General features: G+C 53.9%; 1 protein-coding gene across 6 annotated transcripts in view; it reads left to right on the top strand.

Annotated features, from left to right (window-relative positions):
• The window catches only part of SPATA13 (spermatogenesis associated 13), a 111602-nt gene that overhangs the window by 84346 nt on the left and 6187 nt on the right, over positions 1-21069 (top strand). For 4 of the 6 annotated variants that reach the window (XM_055426373.2, XM_055426371.2, XM_055426372.2 and 1 more), the window contains 7 exons: positions 11227-11363; positions 12061-12240; positions 12528-12713; positions 14632-14811; positions 15493-15725; positions 18448-18577; positions 20152-20524. In XM_055426373.2, the coding sequence (XP_055282348.2) occupies positions 11227-11363; positions 12061-12240; positions 12528-12713; positions 14632-14811; positions 15493-15725; positions 18448-18577; positions 20152-20524 (1419 nt within the window). Of the gene's footprint in view, positions 1-1570; positions 1994-11226; positions 11364-12060; positions 12241-12527; positions 12714-14631; positions 14812-15492; positions 15726-18447; positions 18578-20151; positions 20525-21069 lie in introns of those variants that run through there. The other 2 variants (XM_088842690.1, XM_088842689.1) reach the window with 2 other exon arrangements.

Genomic DNA, 21069 nt, shown 5'->3' with positions numbered 1-21069 from the left:
GTGGTCGTTCATGTTACTCTGAAAAGAGGGGTTTGTGGCCTTATGGGACATTCTGTGTTAAACAAGGTGACACGGGTGTCGTAATCTGGACTTGGAGCCTATGGGAAGCAACCTTACCGCATAGACAGTGAGCTGCTTGGAGAAGCAACCTTGAGGAGTCTTTTGAGTCCCTCCTGCAATGAAGCACTGCCTTAATTAAGGACACATATGCTCCTAGTGAATGATTTGTCTTTTAATTGTTTTTAAAAATTTGACTCTTTTAATTCATTTTTAAAAAATATTCGCAAGGGGGGACTTCCCTAGTTGTCCAGTGGCTAAGACTCCAAGCTTCCAAAACAGGGGGCTAGGGGTCAATCCCTGGTCAAGGAACCAGATCCCACATATAGACCAGACCTGGCACAGACAAATAAAAAAATATTAAAATATACATATATTTGCATGGGATAGATTTGAAACCAGTCGAGTTTTGTGAGTGTAGTGTGTGTGCGTGTTTGTGTGTGTTCATATGTGTGCAAGTTTTGCCTCTTTGTAGTTTATTGAAACCTTAGCTGGATTTAAGAGTGGGATGCCCTGAGTCAATAGAAACAGCCATAGATAATTAAGGATAAGAAAAGCCTCCGGGGAAGCATGTGCTTGGGGTGGGTGTCTTAGCTGACATTGCAGCTCTGCCCATTGACCCCTCGTGCTGTGAAGTCTGGGAATCAGCCAGTGATTATGGACTCGGGTTCTGAGAGCAGCTGCAGTCCTGTTTATTAATCCCCACATGTTCTCAAGAACCTGGGAGCGTTGTGGGAGGCTGGCTGTCCCCACTGTATAGACCAAACATGAACCCCTGAAGGTCTGAGCTGGTGGAGTGAGATGGGGGGTCCATCACCCCAGAGCCTGCACACATGGGCTCAGTTTTCAGCCATTTATTGGGGAACGACCACATGATCACTACTCTGCGTGTGTCGTCTCCTTGCTCGTGAAGGTAAAACGTATGGTCTTCCTGTCCTGAGGAGATGGAAGGAAGCTGTTTGTTTGTAGGTGTCGTTTCACAATAGGACTTGCTCACTGTAGACAACTGGGGAAAAAGCAAAAATGAGAGAGGAAATAAGTGACCCACGTCATCTAGAGAAGCCTCTTCAAAGAAGGAACAGTTTTCTGCACTATAGAGAACAGACGTTTATACAGTAAAAGACATACATGTGCTTTTTATATAGAAGGCACACATATTCACACATACACATTTGTTAAACAAAATCTCTCTTAAAGTGTTCACAGATTTGCAGTTAATATAAATGTGATGTCAAAGTTGGAGGTTTTGGCACACCAGAGCATGGAATCCCAGATACAGTTTGAACCTAGTGACCTCTGTGCTTCTTCCCCCTTGAAATAGGTCCTTTTTTTTTTTTCTGAGCCCTTTTATTTCTTTTTTATTTGGAGTGTTGTTGATTTATAGTGTTGTGTTAATTTCTGCTGTACAGGACAGTGACTCAGTTATGCGTATTGCTATATATGCTTTCTTTTTCATACTCTTCCACTGTGGTCTGCCACAGGATGTTGAATGTAGTTCCCCGTGCTCCGCAGTAGGACTTGCTGTCTATCTGTCCTGTGGGTGACAGCTCTCATCTTGGAAACTCTCTGGGGGTGAGGCTTCTGAAAAGCAGCAGGCGCCTTGCCTTGCTGTCCCTGGCATTGGAGGCTCCGGGGGCCCCTGATAGGTTTCTGGCCAGCCGTCTGGCCTGCGTTTAGACTTCCCTCCCCGCCGTCCTGTCTGGGCTGCAAGCTCAGCCGCCCGCGGGCGCTGTGAGCTGTGAGGCTCTGGCCAGGCGGGCAGAGGCGTCAGCAGTGAATAAGCGCTTTCTGCGTTTCCGCAGCCAGAGCCTGTGTGATCCTCTGCGATGCTCCGTCACCCCACAGCCCCGCTTTGAACGCGGCTGTTTCCCAAACACGAGGATGGTGGCGAGGGGGGAAATGGCAAGATTCTGGAGTCTGGAGAGCCTTCACCCAGGTATGTGTGCAGACTGGCCGTGTTGCTGAGTCCTTTCTCTGCTCTTGCAGGTTGCAGGGCTCTGTCTGCTGCCTCTTGTCAGGTTGCGTGTGTGTGTGTGTGTGTGTGTGTGTGTGTGTGTGTGCGAGTCTTTTGTTCGGACCTGAGGTCCTGAGGGCAGTTGTAGCTGTTGTTGTTCTTCAGTCACTCGGTGATGTTTGACTTTTTGTGGCCCCATGGACTGCAGCATGCCAAGCTTCCTTTTCCTTCACGATCTCCCAGAGTTTGCTCAAATTCATTTCAAAAGTTTTAGCTGTGGACACAGTAAATCAGAGGCTGGTTTGAGTTATGCAGCCACTGGTATGAAATAGAAAATAGCAAGAGTCAAGCGTGGATTGTTCTTTATGAGTTATGGATCTGGTTCTTGTTGTGCTAGGCTTTGCTTCTGTTACATGAAACTTCTTTATTCAGGGGATTGTTGTTGGGGTCCATAACGGTGTTCTTGCTAATTTGGGGTGTGTGAGGTTTAACGGTATGAATTGATTTTGGAAAAATAGTCGACTGTTTGCAAAAAGTGTTACTACCCAGGCCTTAGTTCAGTTCAGTTCAGTTCAGTTCAGTCGCTCAGTCGTGTCCGACTCTCCGCGACCCCTTGGTTACTGGGGCTTTATTCCATCATTGCTTTTTAGTGTTTTTTTGAGTGTTGTCACTAGACTGGTTCCTAGGTGAGCTAGAAAGGTGGTTCTCTCACACTGGGAGGTTATCACCTGGAACCCATGTATTCTTTTAAAGGAGTAAATGCTTCATGGAAAGCATTCTGGCTGACTGCTACACATCATGCAATGGGATGCTTAAAAAATAAAAAAAAGGGTCCTGTCTCAGTTTTTGTCTTAAATGAATTCCAGTCACTCACCCCGGAATGAATGGGAATTACAGGTGACAGCCGGAGGGCAGCGTGGGCCTCCCCGCAGTGCACTGAGTACTCTGTGCTTCTTGCTGGCCTTCCCTGTTTCGATTGGCTCCCTGTGCTGGCCGAGCACAGACAGGGGTGTGGTGAGGGCTTCACTGACGCAAATTCAAAATAAAAAAAAACAAGTGGCCCAGTGGTTCCTGTGTTCAGGGCTCAGGCCTGCCCGCCGAGTGGCTGTGCTTGTCACTGAGTGGCTGGTGGCCCCAGGTCCTACGTGGAGGAGAGCTGGCTGCCTGCTGGCCTCCTGGGCTGGGGGTGCGCCTGTGTTTACCCCAGGGCAGCCGGCCGATGGAGCCCGCCCCCCACATTCCTCCACCCCAGGCGGGCGCAGGGCCCGGTCCTCCCTCCCACATGTGTGTGTGGAGGCCAAGAGAAGCCGGGTTCAGCCCCTGTGCTGAGCCCGACACTCTGAGAGGCGCAGCTGGCCAGGCCTTCTGCGAGGGGTCTGCGCCCTCCCTCCCCAAGTGCCCTCTTGGGGCAGGGCTCCAGCCCTGCCCGCCTTTGAGCCTGGCTGCCAAGAGAAGGAAGGCGTGGGCTCTGCTGGGGCCATAGCTGTTCCTGTGTTCGCAGCACTGCCTCTCATGTACCCGCTGTGCTAAGTGTGTATGTGTGTAAACGTGATGGAAATGACTGCAGACGCGACAGCGGAGAATCAAGTGGAGAGCTTGCATATTGGGGGGATTCTGTCTCAGATGAGAGCCCCGAGTGGGCAGGGGACCCTGAGGGGCAGCCTGGCAACCCCCCAGAGGAAGATCTGGCAGGAGCGGGTGGGGAGGGTGGGCGGTCAGCAGTCCTGCCCTGTGGCCGTGGTCAGCAAGCCCGAGGCCCCGGGCAGGTGCCCAGCAGGCTTGCTTTGGAGCCAGGCAGACCAGGACTTGAGTCCCAGCCCCACAGCTGGGGAGCAGTTCCTTCACCTCTCACAGCCACAGTTTGCTCCTGTGTTTACAGACAGTGGTGGCTCCAGGGCGCTTCCAGTGTGGGGCCTGGTCCACACGGAGTTTACCTGCGGATGTGGTGAAAGCAGCCGGGTTCCTTCCCAGGGTGGTGCAGCCCGCCTGCGAGGCACTGCCAGGAGCTGAGAGGGGTGCAGTGGGCATGAGCTGCTGGGGTGCCCAGTGGAGGAGTGGGGCATGGGCAGAGGCCAGGGCAGCCACCATCAGAGCTGAGCCTGAGGAGTAGCAGCAGCTTGCTGAGGGGTGACATGCCAAGGGACCAGCCCAGGGGGAGAACCCAGGGCCTAAACCCAGGCCTGCACCGGGGACTGAGACTGTCCCGCCTCTAGACCCCCAAGAGCACAGAGGCCCAATCCCAGCCTGCCCATCTCAGGACTCTGAGGGCCCCTCCCCAGGGGATACAGAGCATGGAGGATGCACAGGGCACGACTTGCCTTTAAATTGAAAAGTAAAAGTACTCACACATGGTTTAAGCCAAAGCTTTCTAAACAAACTCTTCTTCTTATTATGTCACACTAGTACATATTTTCTAATTATCTGCTCTATTCCAGAGACTGGGTAAAAGGCTGGAGGTACAGTGGACATTGGCAGAGGGGGAGCAAGAAAGGCATGGTTCCTGTCTTTGCTGATCTTGATGTTTAGTTCAGGAAACAGATAACTAAATAGGCAATTACAATTCAACTTTATAAGTGTTATTGAGACTGCAGGAAAGAAGGCAAGGCACAACCATTCAAAGAATGACCAGGCTATGAAAGATACAACGAAAACTGGTTAGAAACTACCAGGCCCAAGATGGCAGAAGATCTGACTTCCAGTAGACCTTGAGCCTCATTATATGCTCATTGTACTACGTACCTGTAATAAACAGGTGCCGTGACAGTTTCAAGATTGACCATAAGAGACTAAAAAGTGGGCTGTGGCCCAACTTCTGAAAATAGTTGGAATAACTCTCCCACTATGAAATTACCCAGCCCATAAAAACTAATCACCCCAGCACCCTGGGGCCACTCTTGCCTCTGAGATGGACCTCATTCTGCCTATTAATGTGTAGCTCTCCAAATAAACCTGTTTTCACTTTAAAAAAAAAAAAAAAGGAACAGGGCACCTGGGGGTTTGGTATCAGTTCAGTTAAGTCGCTTAGACGCCAGGCTTCCCTGTCCATTACCAACTCCCAACTCATCAGAGTCTTTTCTGAGGAGTCAGTTCTGAGGGGGGACGTATAAATGGGGAGGTTCTGGCGGCTTTGGTATAAATGAAGATCTATCTTGGCATGATCCTTGTCACTGCTCAGGCATCAAGGGTAGCAAGGCCCCGAGTCTAATCCAGACGTGAAGTTCTGTCCTGGGAGGGGCATTTCCAGGAGACCCGTGGGCATCATGAAGGGTTATCAGTGGAGGGCAGCGCGTCTAAGTCAACTGCCCTTTTTGACTGTATTGTTATCGACGTGTTTAGAAGACTCACAGAGCACTACCTTGTGTGTGGAATGGTTTGAAAGTCTAGGTGAGGCATAAGGGGACCGTCCTGATGGTGTCAGGTTGACCCCGAATAGGAAGGCTGTCTCCTGTAACTAGATGTGAGCTGACACTGACCAGCACAGGCTTCCTGGTCCCTCGAGTTCAGTGCTGGGGCAGGAGGGGTGGATACAAGAGACTCAGAACAGCTCAGGAGGGTGTTACAGTGAAGCTGCTGAAATATAAGGACAGTGTAAATACGGGGAGCATTTTAAAGTGAGTAAATCTAATAGGCTTCTAGGACGTGAGAGGCAGAGACTGTTCTGCCACCTGGGGCTTGACCAGTGGCGCGGGAATGGGGAATGCAGGCAGGAGTGCGAAGTCCCAACCTCACCCCTCAGTAGGGAGTGAGAGCTCGGCGCCCGGAAGGAGGAGGGGGGAGCTCATGGGCTCTGGGTGGGGCGTCACTCCAGGTGGAGTGGTCAGTGTGGACTGAAGGACCGGGTCCTTTTCTGCTGAGAGCAGGGAACACTCGCTGGCACAGAGTGGCTGAAGCCAAGGTGTTGAAGCAGCCAGATCCGAACCCACTGCCCTCCAGCTGGTCTCGCTGTGTAGACGAGTCTCATAGCACACCTCCCAGGGCAGGTCCCTGCACTGGGGTTGAGGAAGTCCAGCTTGGGCGCCCATGGTTCTCAAATGCAGCCAGGCGTCAGAATCGCCTGGAAAGAGCTCTGGAAAGAGATTCTTGACAAACACCTTCTCCTGCTCCTCCCTCTGCCCCCGCCCCCTGGAGGACCTGGCTCTCTGGCCCGGTGCCAGAGTCTGTTTTTCTGAACCCTCTCCACCCTCACCCCCAACCTCCAACCCAGGATGGGAAGCCAGGGACCCTGGGTGTTTGGGGACCACTGAGGGGGAGTGGCCTCGAGGTCAGGGGGAGGGTGGTTCTGACATCCAGGCCCGCTGTGTCCGTGTTTGCACCCTCTGGCATCTCATGGCTCAGGGGCTGCCCTGGGTGCAGGGACCTGCTCGGTGGTCCAGCCCCCTGCAGCAGCAGCACCCTGTCAAGTCCACCCTGGGCTCTGAGCACAGGCTACCTGCCCACCCGCCCAGGTTTGCTGTTTTGCTCTTCAAATGGGAAAGATGGGAAATGAGAGCAGTTTATCTCCAACCTGAGGAAGCCTGAGGGGTTAGCAGGTTTCCTAAAATGTGTATTTTTAATGGATTATTCCAAGTGCAGGAATTTTCCTGAAGTGACCTGTGTTTTAGTGGGAACCCCCCCGTAGAGTGCTCTGCCTGTCGGGTGCTGAGTGTCCACACCTGTGTGGCCTGCATGGCAGGTGCCCAATTATGTATGACTCCCACTGTGTCAGCTGTTACCTTCCTCTCGCCTGTCACCTGCCCTCCCCAACCCCGCGTGACAGGTAAGAGAAAGGCAGTCTCGGGGGAGCTCGGGCCAGGGCCTGGCGGGGACCCCAGCAAGCTCTTGTGCTTTTGAAATTCTGTCACTCTGCGCAAAAGCCCTTAAATCTGAAAAATTAGGCCAGATGGGAGAGACCTGTGTCCTGAGAAAAACTCCCCCTGGGACAGGGCCTGGGGGCCTGTGTGCTGTGAGGGGGGACTTGGGGGCCTGTGGGAGGGCCTTGTCCTTGGCGCGTGTTACAGTCCGAGGTTCTCCATCCGTGGTGGTATTGACATGTCCTGTCCTGAAAACTCACCTGGAGGGCCCGTTGCCAGGTTTTGTTCCTCACAGACGTGAAATCCAGGTCCAGACAGATGTTGTCACCCTCCCAAGGGGAGTGGACACTGCTCTTCGCTGGCCTTTGTTTATAAGCTTACATGGTCTCTACCGTGTTTGCAGCAGTCCTGACTATGAAGGCACGTCCACTTTGGCCACAGTGGTCTCTCCTGGATGTTCCTGAAGCCGAGCTGGGCCAGGGCTGGAAGGGTGGATGGGGTTTCCTCAGATCGGTGCATGCAGGAAGCAAGCACAGCCTGGGGGAGGCAAAAATTCGGGTTTGAATCAGGATGAGACTGTGTGACGGGTGGGCAGGTTAAGGGGGAGGTGGTCTGCCCAGCGCAGTCCCTGGAGTCCCGGGATGCCTGCCTTTCCTGGGGACGTTGACATGACGATTAAACAAGCATGGGTAGTCATCATGATGCACATGTAGAATGTCTGCACACTGTTGCTCCACTGTCCCAGAGTTTATCCTGCAGGCGTGTGTGCTGTCATGAGTGTGTAGGATTTTTAGATCCGAAGGACATCCCCTCTGGGCGTGGCCACAGCTGTGAGGGCGCAGTGGACAGAGGAGCGAGCATGTCCCCTTTCAGATTCCTCTGTCTTAGGGGTCGAGGTTTCCGTTTTCAGTTTGCAACAGTCTTTGCTCACCGTTCACAAGATCCTTTTTGAACATAGCTTTCACACACCTACTTATTCAACAACGCTGAACTTTCATTGGAAGGACTGATGCTGAAGCTGAAGCGCCAATGCTTTGGTCACCTGATGCAGAGAGCAGACTCATTGGAAAGACCCTGATGCAGGGAAAAACTGAAGACAGGAGGAGAAGGGGATGACAGAGGATGAGATGGTTAAGATGGCATCATCGACTCAGTGGAAACAAGTTTGAGCACACTCAGGGAGATGGTGAAGACAGGGAAACCTGGCATGCTGCAGTCCATGGGGTCGCAGAGGGTTGGACATGACTGAGCAACTGAACAAAAGTAACTTATTCAACAAAAGAAATGATGCCGCTGGTGAGGACCTGGAGACTTGGAAGCCCAAGTGCTCCTAGTGGGACATAGAGCAGCACGGCCACCATGGGGAACAGCGTGCAGGGACTGCAGAAAGCTAAGTAGAATTTCCACACGACCCGGTTATCCCACCTCCGGACACACATCCAGGAGAATCCAGAGCAGGAGCTGGAGGAGGTGTCGCACAGCTGTGTTCAAGAGGCGGAAGCGCCCCAAACGCACCTGGACGTTTGGATGGATGAAGAAAGCTCGGCATCAGGTGCAGTGGAAGGAAATCGGATACAGGTGACTCCATGGGTGAGCCTTGAAGACGTTGTGCTGAAGGGAATAAATCCGCTACAGAATCACTGTGGGACTCCACTCAGTGAAGAGTGCAAAGTGTTCAGAGCTCAGAAACAAGGCAGAAGGCTCACTGCCAGGAAATGGGGGCATCAGTCTTCAGTGGGGCAGAGTGTCAGTTTCGCAAGATGAGAAAGTTCTGGGGTTGGTCGCACAACCATGTGAATGTAGTCAACACTGCTGAAGTGTACACTTACAAATGGCCAGGATGACCCATTCTTTGTGTTTTTTAACACTAAAGGAAGGAAAGAAGGAAGCTAATTAATTAAGGCTCCTCTTTCATTATTAGAATGTACTCATCTGTCCTAATTTTGCGGAAGTGCATTTTGAGAGTCAGTAGTAGGTCCACATAATGCAAAACAGCCCTAAATAAGTCACCGCTGAAAACCAGACAAGAAAGAGTAACACATAATAACCTCCAGGAAAGGCCCCGTGGGAACCTGCATCCACAGGTGACACACAGGCCTCGGTGAGAAGGTGACACCGGTGAGCAGGCGGGCTCGGGGAGATCTGCCCAGTGGGGTGGGCTCTGCGGGGGAGGCAGGCATTTAAATGGAAGGAAATGGAGGTTCCCTGCAGAGGAATCTGCACTGAGGCAGATGGTCGCTACTCTGGGGTTCTTGTACATACAAGGGAACCGTGTTTCCAGAAGTCGGCCTAGGAGCCGCATAGGGTGTGGCTGGAGAGGGTGGTGGGGGTGGTAGGCAGGGAGACCTGGGTGTGTACCCCGCCTCCACCGACCTTTGTGCCCCCAGAGGAGGAGTTAAACTCCTGGGCGCCTGAGTTCCCTCACCAGCAGTCTGCCGTTCATTTATTGAGTGCTTCTGCATGCCAGAGGTTACACTGGGTACTGGGGCACAAGAATAGACCCCACCTGTTCCCTCAGGAAGTTCTGACCTCAGAAGGGAAACCCTCACAAAGGCAGGAGTGTGGGGTGACAGGAACCCTGCTCTGTGCAGACAGAGCATCAGAATCTGCCCCCACCCCTCCCATCCAGACACTGGAGAAACCCCACTCCCTGAAATACGTGTGAACCATAGTACAGGAGCACAGAGGGCCATCGACTTAGAAGGGGCTTTAAGATCCTGAAGGCAGTTAAGAGCACGAGGGGAGAAGGACAAGGCACTCCGACAGACGGGTGGCGTGGTCCCCCTCCCTAGTCAGCTGTGAATACCGCACTGTGGTCGGGCAGCTCCCCAAGGGCTTCCTTAGATATGGGCTGCAGGCTCGCTATTGCCTCCCTGGTGTCTGATAAGAGACTCGTATGCCTAGAGCAGGTGTGTTTGCCTCCTCCAGGTCCTCTCCCCAACCCCCAGACACACCCCTGAAAAGACTGCAGAGCACTGTGACACAGGACAGGGCAGGGGTGACCGCGTGGCACACACACATGCACACACACAGCAGGCACCGTGGGAGGTGTGCCCTGAGCGAGCAGCTGGGCTGGAGGGAAGGGCGGAGGAGAGCTGGGGCCTGGTGTGCAGAGCGGGGGGCCCGGCCCTGGGTGGACAGGTGTCTGCGGGGCACTTGCAGTGTGGCCTGTCCAGAGGGATGGGCTGGGGACGTAAGATGCAGTTAGGTCACAAAGACTTGGTACAAAGTAAGGAATAGGAAATATCTCACTTTTAAAAAGTTAAAAATAATTTTCAAAAATATCATTTTTAAAAACAGCTTCTTCTTCACCCCAAGGGTGAAGTGACTAGAAATTCCAGCTGATAGGTCCTTGAAAGAATCATCAGGGCTCTCCCTCCACCATCACCATCTGGCCAACCTGCCTCCTCCTGCCCCCACCGCAGCTCCTGCCCTGACTCCCTTTCCCATTAATTCTCCCAGTAACCTGGGATTTTCTGAACTGGGTAGACATTATCCTCTTTGTTGCCCCCTCGTTACCTGGACCTGCGTGTCCTTGAATTTCACACCCCGTCCCCGTCCGCCAGTCATCTGTCTGATGGAGAACCGTGGTGCCTCCTAGACTCCTAACACCTCTTCTGTATCTGCAGTGCCAGGGACCCATCACTCCCCTGCCCAGACCCCTCCTTGCTCACCAGTTTGAGGTCCTGGTGTCCAGTGCAGCTACATGTGTCCACAGTCAGGAGCCAGGCCCCTCTCCCAGGAGACCCTGTCCTTCTCACAGGGACGTTCGGTGACAGATGAGCCTTGGTGAGGAGCCCACCATCCTGAAAGGAGATAGGAGTGGCCAGGTGGTCCATCCTGAATGCTGCCCCCATCCTCAGAAGGTGCTGAGTAACTCATTTGTGACATGTGAGCTCCGGCCTTTGCTGTGTGGATGACCAGGAAGCCCAGCTGCTTGGCTTCACTTAGGATACTCTCAACACCTCCCGATTCGACAGCACACAGTGTGCCTTGCAGGGAAACATGGAAACAGGCACTTAAAAATATATGTAAATATAAATTTTCAACTTTGTTTTCCTCCTCAAGCTTATTTAGAAACACTGCAGCTGTTACATCCACTTTGGAGCACAAATTTCCAAGTACATCACATGTTTGCTCAGTATCCTGACTCAGGGAATGACCCTGCATGTCACTGTCCGCAGTGGTCCCTGAAGTGTCCCCCTTCCCACCGACTGGGACACGAAGCGCTGGCTCCTCCTAGCATCAGCTGCTATCTTTGGATCATAAGAGCTCAGTAGATATTTTCTGATGGTTTCTTACTCTGGGTAGGACAAAAAATGACAACTTTCCCATGAGGGCGCATTCTTGGAGCTCTCAGGTTTTGTCCTTATATTTTTGCCACGAGCTGCGTCCTTTAAACCGCACTGTCACGCTCTCTCTCAGTTTCTTCCGATGGAGCTGCGGAGCCATCTGCCCTAGTAGACGACAACGGCAGCGAGGAGGACTTCAGCTACGAGGACCTGTGTCGGGCCAATCCCCGATACCTGCAGCCGGGCGGGGAGCAGCTGGCCATCAACGAGGTACTGGGGTCCATTCCACACGGCGGGGGCCGGTGTGTCTGGGCCCAGAATCCACTCCTGCTCGTCTCTCTGGTTATTTCTTAGTGAACGTATTCGAACACCGAGAACTCCAGTTAGGCATTTTCAAGGGCAATTTATGTGATTAAGTGTTTCAGACAACCGAAGCTGTCCCTCCCAGTCAGCAGGCCGTCATGACGCCTGGAGAGGGCTTCTCAGTCCAGGCAGTGCCCTGTCTACCTTTATAAAGGTCTCACAGCCCTGGTGGGCAGCGAGCGTTAGTCACTGCCCATGTTTTGGCAAACACTCAGAGACTAAGAGGCTGAGCGACCTAGTGGCAGGTGGCAGAGCTGAAGTGAAGCACACCTTTCTCCTGGCTTCTTTCTGCTCCTCTGCGTCGTTAACCCTTTTTTACAAAAGTCTTTGCAGCAGCCCCTCTAGCCTTGGGAGCTCGTTTGGAGCCTGTTTGGAGGCTCAGAAACCCCTGGAGGGTTCAGACAGTCTCACTTGTTGGGTGACTGACTTATGGATTGAGTGGGCTCAGGGGTTCCTTTAAGAGCACGTGAGGGTGCCCTCCTGGTTATTTCCCCCGTTGTGTCCTGTGATATCAGGTGCTTGAGCATCATCCATGTGGGCGCTTGGGGGCCAGGGGGTTCAGGGTCCCCCGGCTCGGTGCTGAGCGCCCACCTTTCCATTCCAGCTGATCGGCGATGGCAGCGTGGTCTGCGCGGAGGCCCTGTGGGACCACGTGACCATGGACGAACAGGAGCTGGGCTTCAAGGCAGGGGACGTCATCCAGGTCCTGGAGGCTTCGCACAAGGACTGGTGGTGGGGCCGCAGCGCAGACAGGGAGGCCTGGTTCCCGGCCAGCTTCGTTCGGGTGAGTGTCCTGTTTCCAGCGGCGGGATGGGGCAGGGGCAGTGCCAGGGTCACTCTTTCCTTATCACCCATTGAACCAGACCTCTCTGTGCTCAGGGTGGGTGGTGGAACAGTATCCATGGGGGTCAGCTGGGCAGCTGGCGTCTCTGCTGCGTTTGCAATGCTCGGCTGGGCACCTACGGGCTCAGGATCGCTGCCGCCCTCCTGACCGACCTGGGGAGTGGAAGCCAGGGGACCCAGCCAGGCCCGGTGCCGCCCCCACTGACTGTTCCCCGCCTGTGGCTGCAGCTGCGCGTCAACCAGGAGGAGCTGTCGGAGGGCTCCATCGGCGGCCCCGGCGAGGAGCAGGAGGAGGATACCGGTAGGGCCCGCCACAAGCATCCCGAGAGCAAGCAGCAGATGCGGGCCAACGTGGTCCAGGAGATCATGGACACCGAGCGCGTGTACATCAAGCATCTCCGGGACATCTGCGAGGTGGGCCTGGGCGACGCCCGTGCGGTGCGACCCTGTCCCTTGGCCCCGCCCCTGACCCTGCCCCTTGGCCCCGCCCCTGACCCGTGGCCCCGCCCCTGACCCGCGGCTCCTCCCCTGCTCCGTGGCCCCTCCCCTGACCCGCGGCTCCTCCCCCGCCCCGTGGCCCCTCCCTGCCCACTGGTATCCAGGCTTCTGTGCTTCCAGAGCCCCGCCCTCCCCCCACCTCGCCAAGCGGTGCCTGGCTCACGAGGTGCTAGGCCACCCGGGGCAGTGTGGACGGCTCGCAGTCCTGAGTGTGCAGTGCCGTCACCCTGAGCCTCGGTCAGAGCGAGTGACCATCCAGGGAGGCGCACTTTTGAGACCCGCCTGACCCTCTTGAAGCCCCTCTGGGTCCGTCTCACCCAGACGCAGACAGGGAAACAAGTATCCTCTGGTGACACCCCGACTCTTTCCTATGGTGTTCGGGATCCCGTTGGCAACAGTCTCCCCCCGGCCCCCCCACCATGGTATTTCCCGTTTTTGTGGATTCTGTACAACGGTGCGCTAGACTGTCCTGTGCCCGCTTTGGTCACTCGAGCCTCCTGGCCGTGAATGCGGACCCTGCACTTTGCGGTCAGCTGAGAGAGCCCAGCAGGAAGCAGGCCAAGTGCGCCCCCCTCTGTGGGGTTGGCTTCACCCCCAGATAAGGACCCCCAACCTTTGGCTTATGTGTCTTGTCCCCTGGAAGCCCCCGCTTAAGGGAGCAAAGCCTCATTTTAGGGGAACAGCCCCGTGCTGAGCACGGCCATGCCTCTCCACCAGGGTAAGCCGACCTCGGAGCACTCTCAGCGGGTCCCTGCGCCCCGAGGGCAGACAAGGAAGCCTAGGTGCCCACGAGTAAGCGGGGTTGAGGTGTAAACCAGACCCGCCACCCTAGAGCCTATGGTCTGTTCTGCCGTAGTCAGTTCAGCCTGTGCAATCACACGGTGCCCACTTGGGGACAACTGTCGGTGTTCTGCAGCCTTTCCATCCTAAAGCCATTCCTACCCGCCTGCATCCAGGGTGTAGAGAATTAGCGGCACTGTCATCAGTGCAGCCTTGGGTTGGTGATATCCAGGTTTGTGTCCTTTTTCTCCAGAAAGCGGGTGCCGGTGGAGCCCTGGCTAAGCCATCCTTGGCCCTGGGCTGTGACAGGGAACAGTCAGTGATGTGCTGGGCAGGCCTTTTCGGCTGTGACATGGAGTTAAGGATGGGAGCCCGGGCATTTTAGGAGTTTAGAGAAAGTGTGGCAGGACCAATTTCTGAGCTCTAATGTTTGAAACCAAGCCACCCGTTTCATGAGTATAATCTGGAAGCTTTCTGCGGTTTCTTGAATTATTAATCCAACCACACTTACATTTTCTTTTTCCTTTTGTCTTTAACATAGTTAGGGCACATCTTAGCTGTGGAAGTATAATTAGCCCATCAGAGGCCCCCTCAGGTTAATATAATTTTCTCTAGTTAAAACTCAGTTTAGGACTTCCCTGGTAGCTCAGTGGTAAAGAATCCACCTGTCAATGCAGGCAACTTGGGTTCGTTCCCTGGTCCAGGAAGATCTCACGTGCTTCGGAGCAACTTAGCCCCTGCACCTCGACTACTGAAGCCCACATACCTGGAGCCTGTGCTCTGCCATAAGAGAAGCCACGGCAATGAGAAGCCTGTACGCCATGACTAGAGAGTAGCCCCCACTCGCAGCAACTAGAGAAAAGCTTGTACGGCAAAGACCCAGCACAGCCAAAAATAAAAAATAAAATTGTGTATATATATATATATATATATTTTTTTTTTTTTAAAGCCCACTCTTAAGACCATGACTCTGGGCCCCCAAAAGCAGTATTGTTGAAATAATTTCTGTGAATTCCTAGATTCATAAAAAAGAGTTTGCTTTCCTGTGTTGTAGGGCTACATTAGACAGTGTCGCAAGCACACGGCAATGTTCTCGGTTGCACAACTGGCCACCATTTTCGGAAACATTGAAGACATTTACAGATTCCAAAGAAAGTTCTTGAAAGACCTTGAGAAGCAGTACAATAAAGAGGAACCTCACCTGAGTGAAATAGGGTCCTGCTTCCTTCAGCACGTACGTCACCTTTTACTTCTTATTAATAACGTCATATTGAGTTAAGTAATTTAGAAATGTTTCTCTGCGAAGAAGAGGGGTCCCTTTCTGTTTTATCTCTTTGTTTGATTAACTTCCCATAGGATGGAGGCATCCCTTGCAAATTAAGTTGATTAGTTTATATGGTTCACCTTGACCTAAATTCCCCAGGTCTATATTTTTTTCAAAGTCTTCTCACTTCTCTGGGGTTTGGAATTAGTGGAGTAATTTCTCGGAGGTGGCTGGGAGGGGTCCCCAGGGAGTCTGGGTTGGGGGGCAGCAGGGAGGAGGTGGGCACATGGTCATCGGTGCAGCCCAGGAAGGAGGCCTGTGACCCTGAGGCAGGGCTCTGCATCCTCCTGGTCACCGGGAGAAACCCACCAGAGGGCAGGAGGCAGCCAGGGCAGAAACCAACGCGTCCCCCTTGTCCCGGGTGCCATGGAGGACTGTGCCCCTGCCACACCCTCTGGGGGTCCATTTAAGTAAGGGGCCGGTTTTGGGGAGGGGGGATACTGTGTCCTCCGCAGCCTCCCCTCTACCCCTTCCCACACGGAGGGAAGTGCCACGGGCTCCCCTGTCCGGGATGGGGGTGGAGGGACTGGTGTTTTCAGTGCTTGCGGGGCCTGGAGCTCCCGAGCTGACGCGGTTCCACGCTCTACCCAGCAAGAGGGCTTCGCCATCTACTCGGAGTATTGCAACAACCACCCGAGTGCCTGCGCGGAGCTGGCGGGCCTGATGCAGCAGCGCCGCTACCGGCACTTCTTTGAGGCCTGCCGGTTGCTCCAGCAGATGATTGACATCGCGCTTGACGGCTTCCTGCTGACACCCGTGCAGAAGATCTGCAAGTACCCGCTGCAGCTGGCTGAGCTGCTCAAGTACACCGCGCCGGAGCACAGGTAGGGGGCAGAAACCCGGATGTGGAGGGCCACTTGCGTCGTACTATATTACCTAATGGAATCAGAGTACCGTTATAGAGGGGGAGGACACACAGGACCCCTGAAGGAGCAGGCAGTTTCCAGGGCGTGTTGAGTAGGGGCCATGGCTTCCTGAAGTCCTGCTGGGCTCCCACCCTGTTCTGGTGCAGTGCAGTGCAATGCTTGCTCCGTCCCCAGCCTGCCCACCCTGTCCCTCTGGCTCTGAGCACAGGGCTTCTGGTGTGGTTACTGAACGTTCCACCTCCCTTTGGGGCTCATTTGTGAATTCTCCTGAAGGACCCCCCAAATTATCCTTTGCTTACGAATAGCAGCTTGTCGTTTCCCACGTGTACAGAACCATGTTTGATCTTGCTGTGATTGGATGTCAACTGTCATCCATTTGGTCAGCCCTGGGACATGGGTGAGGGTGTCCCCCACAGGCCTGGCTGCTTGGTGCCCTTTGCTGACAGCAATGATTCCTCGATGAGTTTTCAGCAGCCTACAGCTGAGGGCCAGTGGGGACACGGTTGTCGTACAGCAGCATTTTAGGATAACGCTTCTGTGTTTATGAAAACCAAACCTTGTCTCTGACATCCGTGTCACAGCACAAGGCCTTCCTTCCGCCTGCCGCCCTCGGAAGGACAGGGGTCCGTTGGGAAGAGGGAGCCAGGAGAGGACAGTGCCTGGAGGAATTTGCTGCAGCGGACCACCAACTCTGCTTAACATCTGTCTATTGCCCTGAGAGCAGTCAGATTCTTCCAGGAGCGCCCGCCCTGCAGGGTGTGGGGGACAGGTCATTCTTCTGTCCTTGGCCGTTGGACTCCTGTGGAGAGACGGGCCTGGGAAAGGGGGCTTTTCACAATTAGATGGAAGGTAGAAGGGAAGAGCAGGGTCGCTTAACGACATGCCCAGACAATGATGTTAGTTTAAAGAATCAAGATGAAAGGACTAAGAGAGAGGAGTTTGTTGAAAAAAAAATTAAAAAGAAGCTGTTATTTTTTTTTTCTTTTTCTCATGGGAAAATCAGAAAACTTCAATTAAAAAAAGATAGCAAAGTCAGGCAAGTAACAAATTTGAAGAAATCTTTTTGAAGAGAATAAAAAGACGTCATGATGAGGAACCAGAAAAAATAAAAATGCAACTTAGGAAGCAGAACATCTTGAAAGATGGGAAAGCTATACCAGGGGTGCTGCACTCATTGCCCTTCAGCACTTAATTTTTCTCTTTTAAGGGCATTTTTCACTAATGAAGCATTTGCTTACTTTGTTTCACCAAAAAAAATCATTTTAAAGGAAATGGCCATTTCCTCATCTGAAGTAAAACCAAAATATTTTAAAAGACCATTACATTCTGCCCCTTTTCTGGAATTGTACAGAAAATTTTGTAGAAAAACAGCGATTTTTCGTACTTTCCTTATTGCTGGAGCCCTCTCTGGGGGGTTTGCTCCCGTTATTTTGGCAACCCCTGTGTGCCACTTGGTTCTTCTTTCCTGCTCTGCTTCTGTCTGAAGACAGTGGGGTCTCATCTGCCTGGAGATAGGGGTGGGGTGGTTTTTCATTTGCTAAGTCATGTCTGACTCTGCGAACAGAGGAACCTGACGCACCAGGTTCCTCTGTCCTCCACTATCTCCAGGAGTTTGCTGAAATTCTTGTCCACTGTCGGTGATGCCATCCAGCCATCTCATTCTCTGCCGCCCCCTTCTCCTTTTGCTTTCAGTCTTTCCCAGCATCAGGGTCTTTTCCAGTGAGTCGGCTCTTTGTTTCAGGTGACCAAAGTATTGGAGCTTCAGTGGGGTGGGGAGTGTTTGGTAAACAGCAGTCTGCTCACAAGGCTTTTTCCCTGGTTGTGAAGGACTGCAGTCAAGTCCACCCAAGACCCTGGGGCTGCGTCTGTCTTGGAAGACACAGGAAAGTGCTAGGGGAAAGACTTAGCCAGGTGACTGCTTTCCACATCCCCAAAGTGTTGGTGATGGACAGGGAGGCCTGGAGTGCTACAGTCCATGGGGTCACATAGAGTCGGACAGGACTGAGTGACTGAACTGAACTGGAAGTGTTAATGCAGAATGAGACCTGCATGTAAACCTTTCCGGCCCCAGGCAGGCTCTCCTGCAGCCTGTGTGCAGATCAGAGCCTCCGTTTCCCCAGCATCTCCAGGGTCTGGGGGGCTGCTGGGCAGGGGGATGTGGCAGTTTTGTCTGACTGCAGTGTGGAAAGCACCAGAAATGAAGGTGCTCGGACACAGGAAGTGTCGGTCAACATTTGCACAATTCACTCATGTCCTCCTATGTAAGACGAGGCTCAGCCAGTCAGGACTCCTGGAATGAGTGGCGACCGGCACAGAACTTTACAGGGAGAACTAGCTGTGTGTGGACCAGAGCCAAAACAGAGGCCTGTCCCTTCTTTGTTAATGAAAATCACCCCTCGTCACTGTGACTAAAACTTATTTCTTGTGACCTTTGCTTTCATTCACTATGGTTTCTGGGAAACGATTGATGACATTCTTATTCCAGAAAACTCTGCTGGCATTTGGTCGGCTCCCTTAGCCTACGCGGACCGTAGCCTACTCATGGAGGAACAATGGCTGTTGTTTAGAGGCCGTCTTGTCTAGGCTGTCAGTATACAGTCAAGGGTGGGGCGTGTTGCTTCATGTGTCCTTGTTTGCCTGTTGCCTGTTACATGGTTAAGATTAACTCCTTACCTTGCAGTGATTATGACAACATAAAGGCAGCGTACGAGGCCATGAAGAACGTCGCCTGCCTGATCAACGAGCGGAAACGCAAGCTGGAAAGCATAGACAAGATCGCGCGGTGGCAGGTGTCCATTGTGGGCTGGGAGGTAAGCTGGAGCCCACTGCCCTTAGCACCGAACCCCCCTTCACCCCCCTTTACCCCCCACCTGGTCCCCTGGTGGGATGACACACTTTACAACCTGTGATAAGTTCCCTCTGCTCTTGGCTTCCATGCTGTGATGTTTTGATTCGTCTGAAGACGCCCTTCAGAGTACCTAATAATCAGTTTATTGGGTACAGCCTTTTTCCCTCCTGCCTGATGGTGGGCTCCATGAAGGTGACTGGAGAGCGCTCACAGAGCAGCAGGTTGTGTGGAGGTGGGAGTGCATGTCCCCTGTGACCTGGGCGAGAGGGATGCTCCATCTGTAAGGTGGGGGCAGGCAGGAGAGGTGTTACCTGCAGGGCTGGTGAGGACCGTGTGAGGTGGTGCAGTGCAGTACTGACAGCCTGAGTGGTGATCCAGCGTGCGCACACACCCATGTGCACACGCACACATACATGCATGCTTTTAATTATAAAAACAGCAGTGACAGCAGCTAGAGCTTGTATTTGTACTGGATTCACACATGCCTGGCTCTGGTCTAAGCCGTTTAAATATATGAACTTATTTAACCCTCTCAACAGTCCTGGGGAGTAGGAACTATTATTACCCCATTTAACAGATGGGGAAACCGAGGCACAGAAAGGTGAGGGAGCAGAATGGGCCCCTGGCCATCACCAAGGACAAGCCCATGACGTGCAGATGGCTCTGAGATCCAGCAGGGGGCGTCCCGCCTCTGATCAGCTGTCAGAACTCACTCTCCCCAAGCAGTGAGGAAGTGGAACTTTTTAAACTAAAGCTGGTGACAGCAGAGAGCGCTGGAGAGAAATACTATTTCAAGGTGCTTACAGTCCCTGGATCTCAGCCTCCTGTTCCGTGAGTGAGGAAGCTGGGGCACAGAATCCCTGCAGGCTAGTATTTCACAGTCAGGATCCTTTGCCTCCAAAAATACTGTGTATAACTGGGATCAAAGGAGAGTAAAATGTTAAAGGCCAGTATCATAGCAAATAGCGTAAAGTTATGTTGGGTTAGATCCAACCTAAATACTACAGAAGTGTGTTTTTCCTCCTGCCTTTGCACTCTGACGTCTTGGGGATCGTTTGTTGTCTGAAGCTTACCAATTTCTTGCTGGCATTGTGCCATCTGGCCTTTTGTCTGTGAGGCCCTGAGCTGGTTATTCAGGGAGCTGCTGCCTGAGTCAGAAGCCCCCTGCCTGCAGCCTAAGTGCCCCGCCGCAGGGGGCCCCTGCGCTCTCAGGGTCCGTCCAGGCCTGCCACCCTTTCGGCTCCCAGTGGGGTCCCTCCACCCAGCATTTTTCACCAGGTCTCTCTGACAGAGGGGACCCCTTAGGTGGTACACGGGCTCACTCACATTTTCTCATGGAGTCTAAAAGATAAGAAATTTCCCACCTGAGGAGGCTGTCAGCGAGATCTGACCAGCCTTTGGGGGCCTGCCCCACACGTGGGCCCCAGGTACCTGGCCGCCTGCGGACGGTTCATGCCAGGATCCCCCTGTACCCCCGGCACCTGGAGGAGACCTCCCCTCAGGCGACCTTGGATGTGCTTGTACCCCTGCCCCCAGGGCCAGGACCTCCTGGAGCGCAGCTCTGAGCTGATCCACTCCGGGGAGCTGACCAGCGTCACGCGGCAGGGCAGGAGCCAGCAGCGCACCTTCTTCCTGTTCGACCACCAGCTGGTGTTCTGCAAGAAGGACCTGCTGCGCAGGGACGTGCTCTACTACCGCGGCCGTGCGGACACAGACACTGTGGAGCTGCTGGACCTGGAGGACGGCCGTGACGGCGCCCGCGGGCCAGGCCTCAGGAACGCCTTCAGGCTGGTCAGCCAGACGGGCGACGAGGTGCACCTGTTCTGCGCCAGGAAGCCCGAGGACAAGGCGCGGTGGCTGCAGGCCTTCAGGGACGAGCGCCGGCGGGTGCAGGAGGACCAGGCGCTGGGTGAGCCTGGGGCCCCACTCACCCCCACGGGGAGGAGGCCGGGGAGCCAACTGCAGGTGCTCGTGTTCCCGAACCTTCTGCCGAGACTCACTGGGCTGGGTGCTGTGGGTCCAGTTGTTGTCCCCATTTCACAGATGAAGAAATTGAGGCCCAGGACCCCGCCTACGCTTAGCCTGGAGCACGGCTGGTGGAGTTTAACACTGCCCCCCCCAAGCCTGTAGCTACCCCCACCTCCCACAGGGAGCCTGACGTCTGCTCTCCAGCTCTGCTCCGCACATCACATGCGGTGCATCCACCTCGCTGCCCTGTCTGTCCAGGCCCAGCAGCCCCCTCCCCGCCCCAGAGCTCAGGGCCGCTAGGGCAGCCTTGCTTCCTGCCCAGCCCCCTCCTGTCTTTCAGCTCCCACTCCCCCAGGCTGGAGCTGCCAGGCCTGGTATTTATGACGCCCCACCCCACTACACCCAGGTCTCCAAGCACAGCCCAGAGAACCCCTCCCCGGGCATGGCAGGGGTCTGAGCACAGACTGCCTTATGGAGACAAGGCCT

This window comes from Moschus berezovskii, chromosome 13, assembly GCF_049115385.1.
Source record: "Moschus berezovskii isolate FMDL1 chromosome 13, NW_MosBer_1.0, whole genome shotgun sequence".
NCBI lineage: Eukaryota > Metazoa > Chordata > Mammalia > Artiodactyla > Moschidae > Moschus > Moschus berezovskii.
The sequence above is the reverse complement of the archived record's forward strand: the minus strand, read 5'-3'. Positions and strand labels throughout refer to the sequence as shown.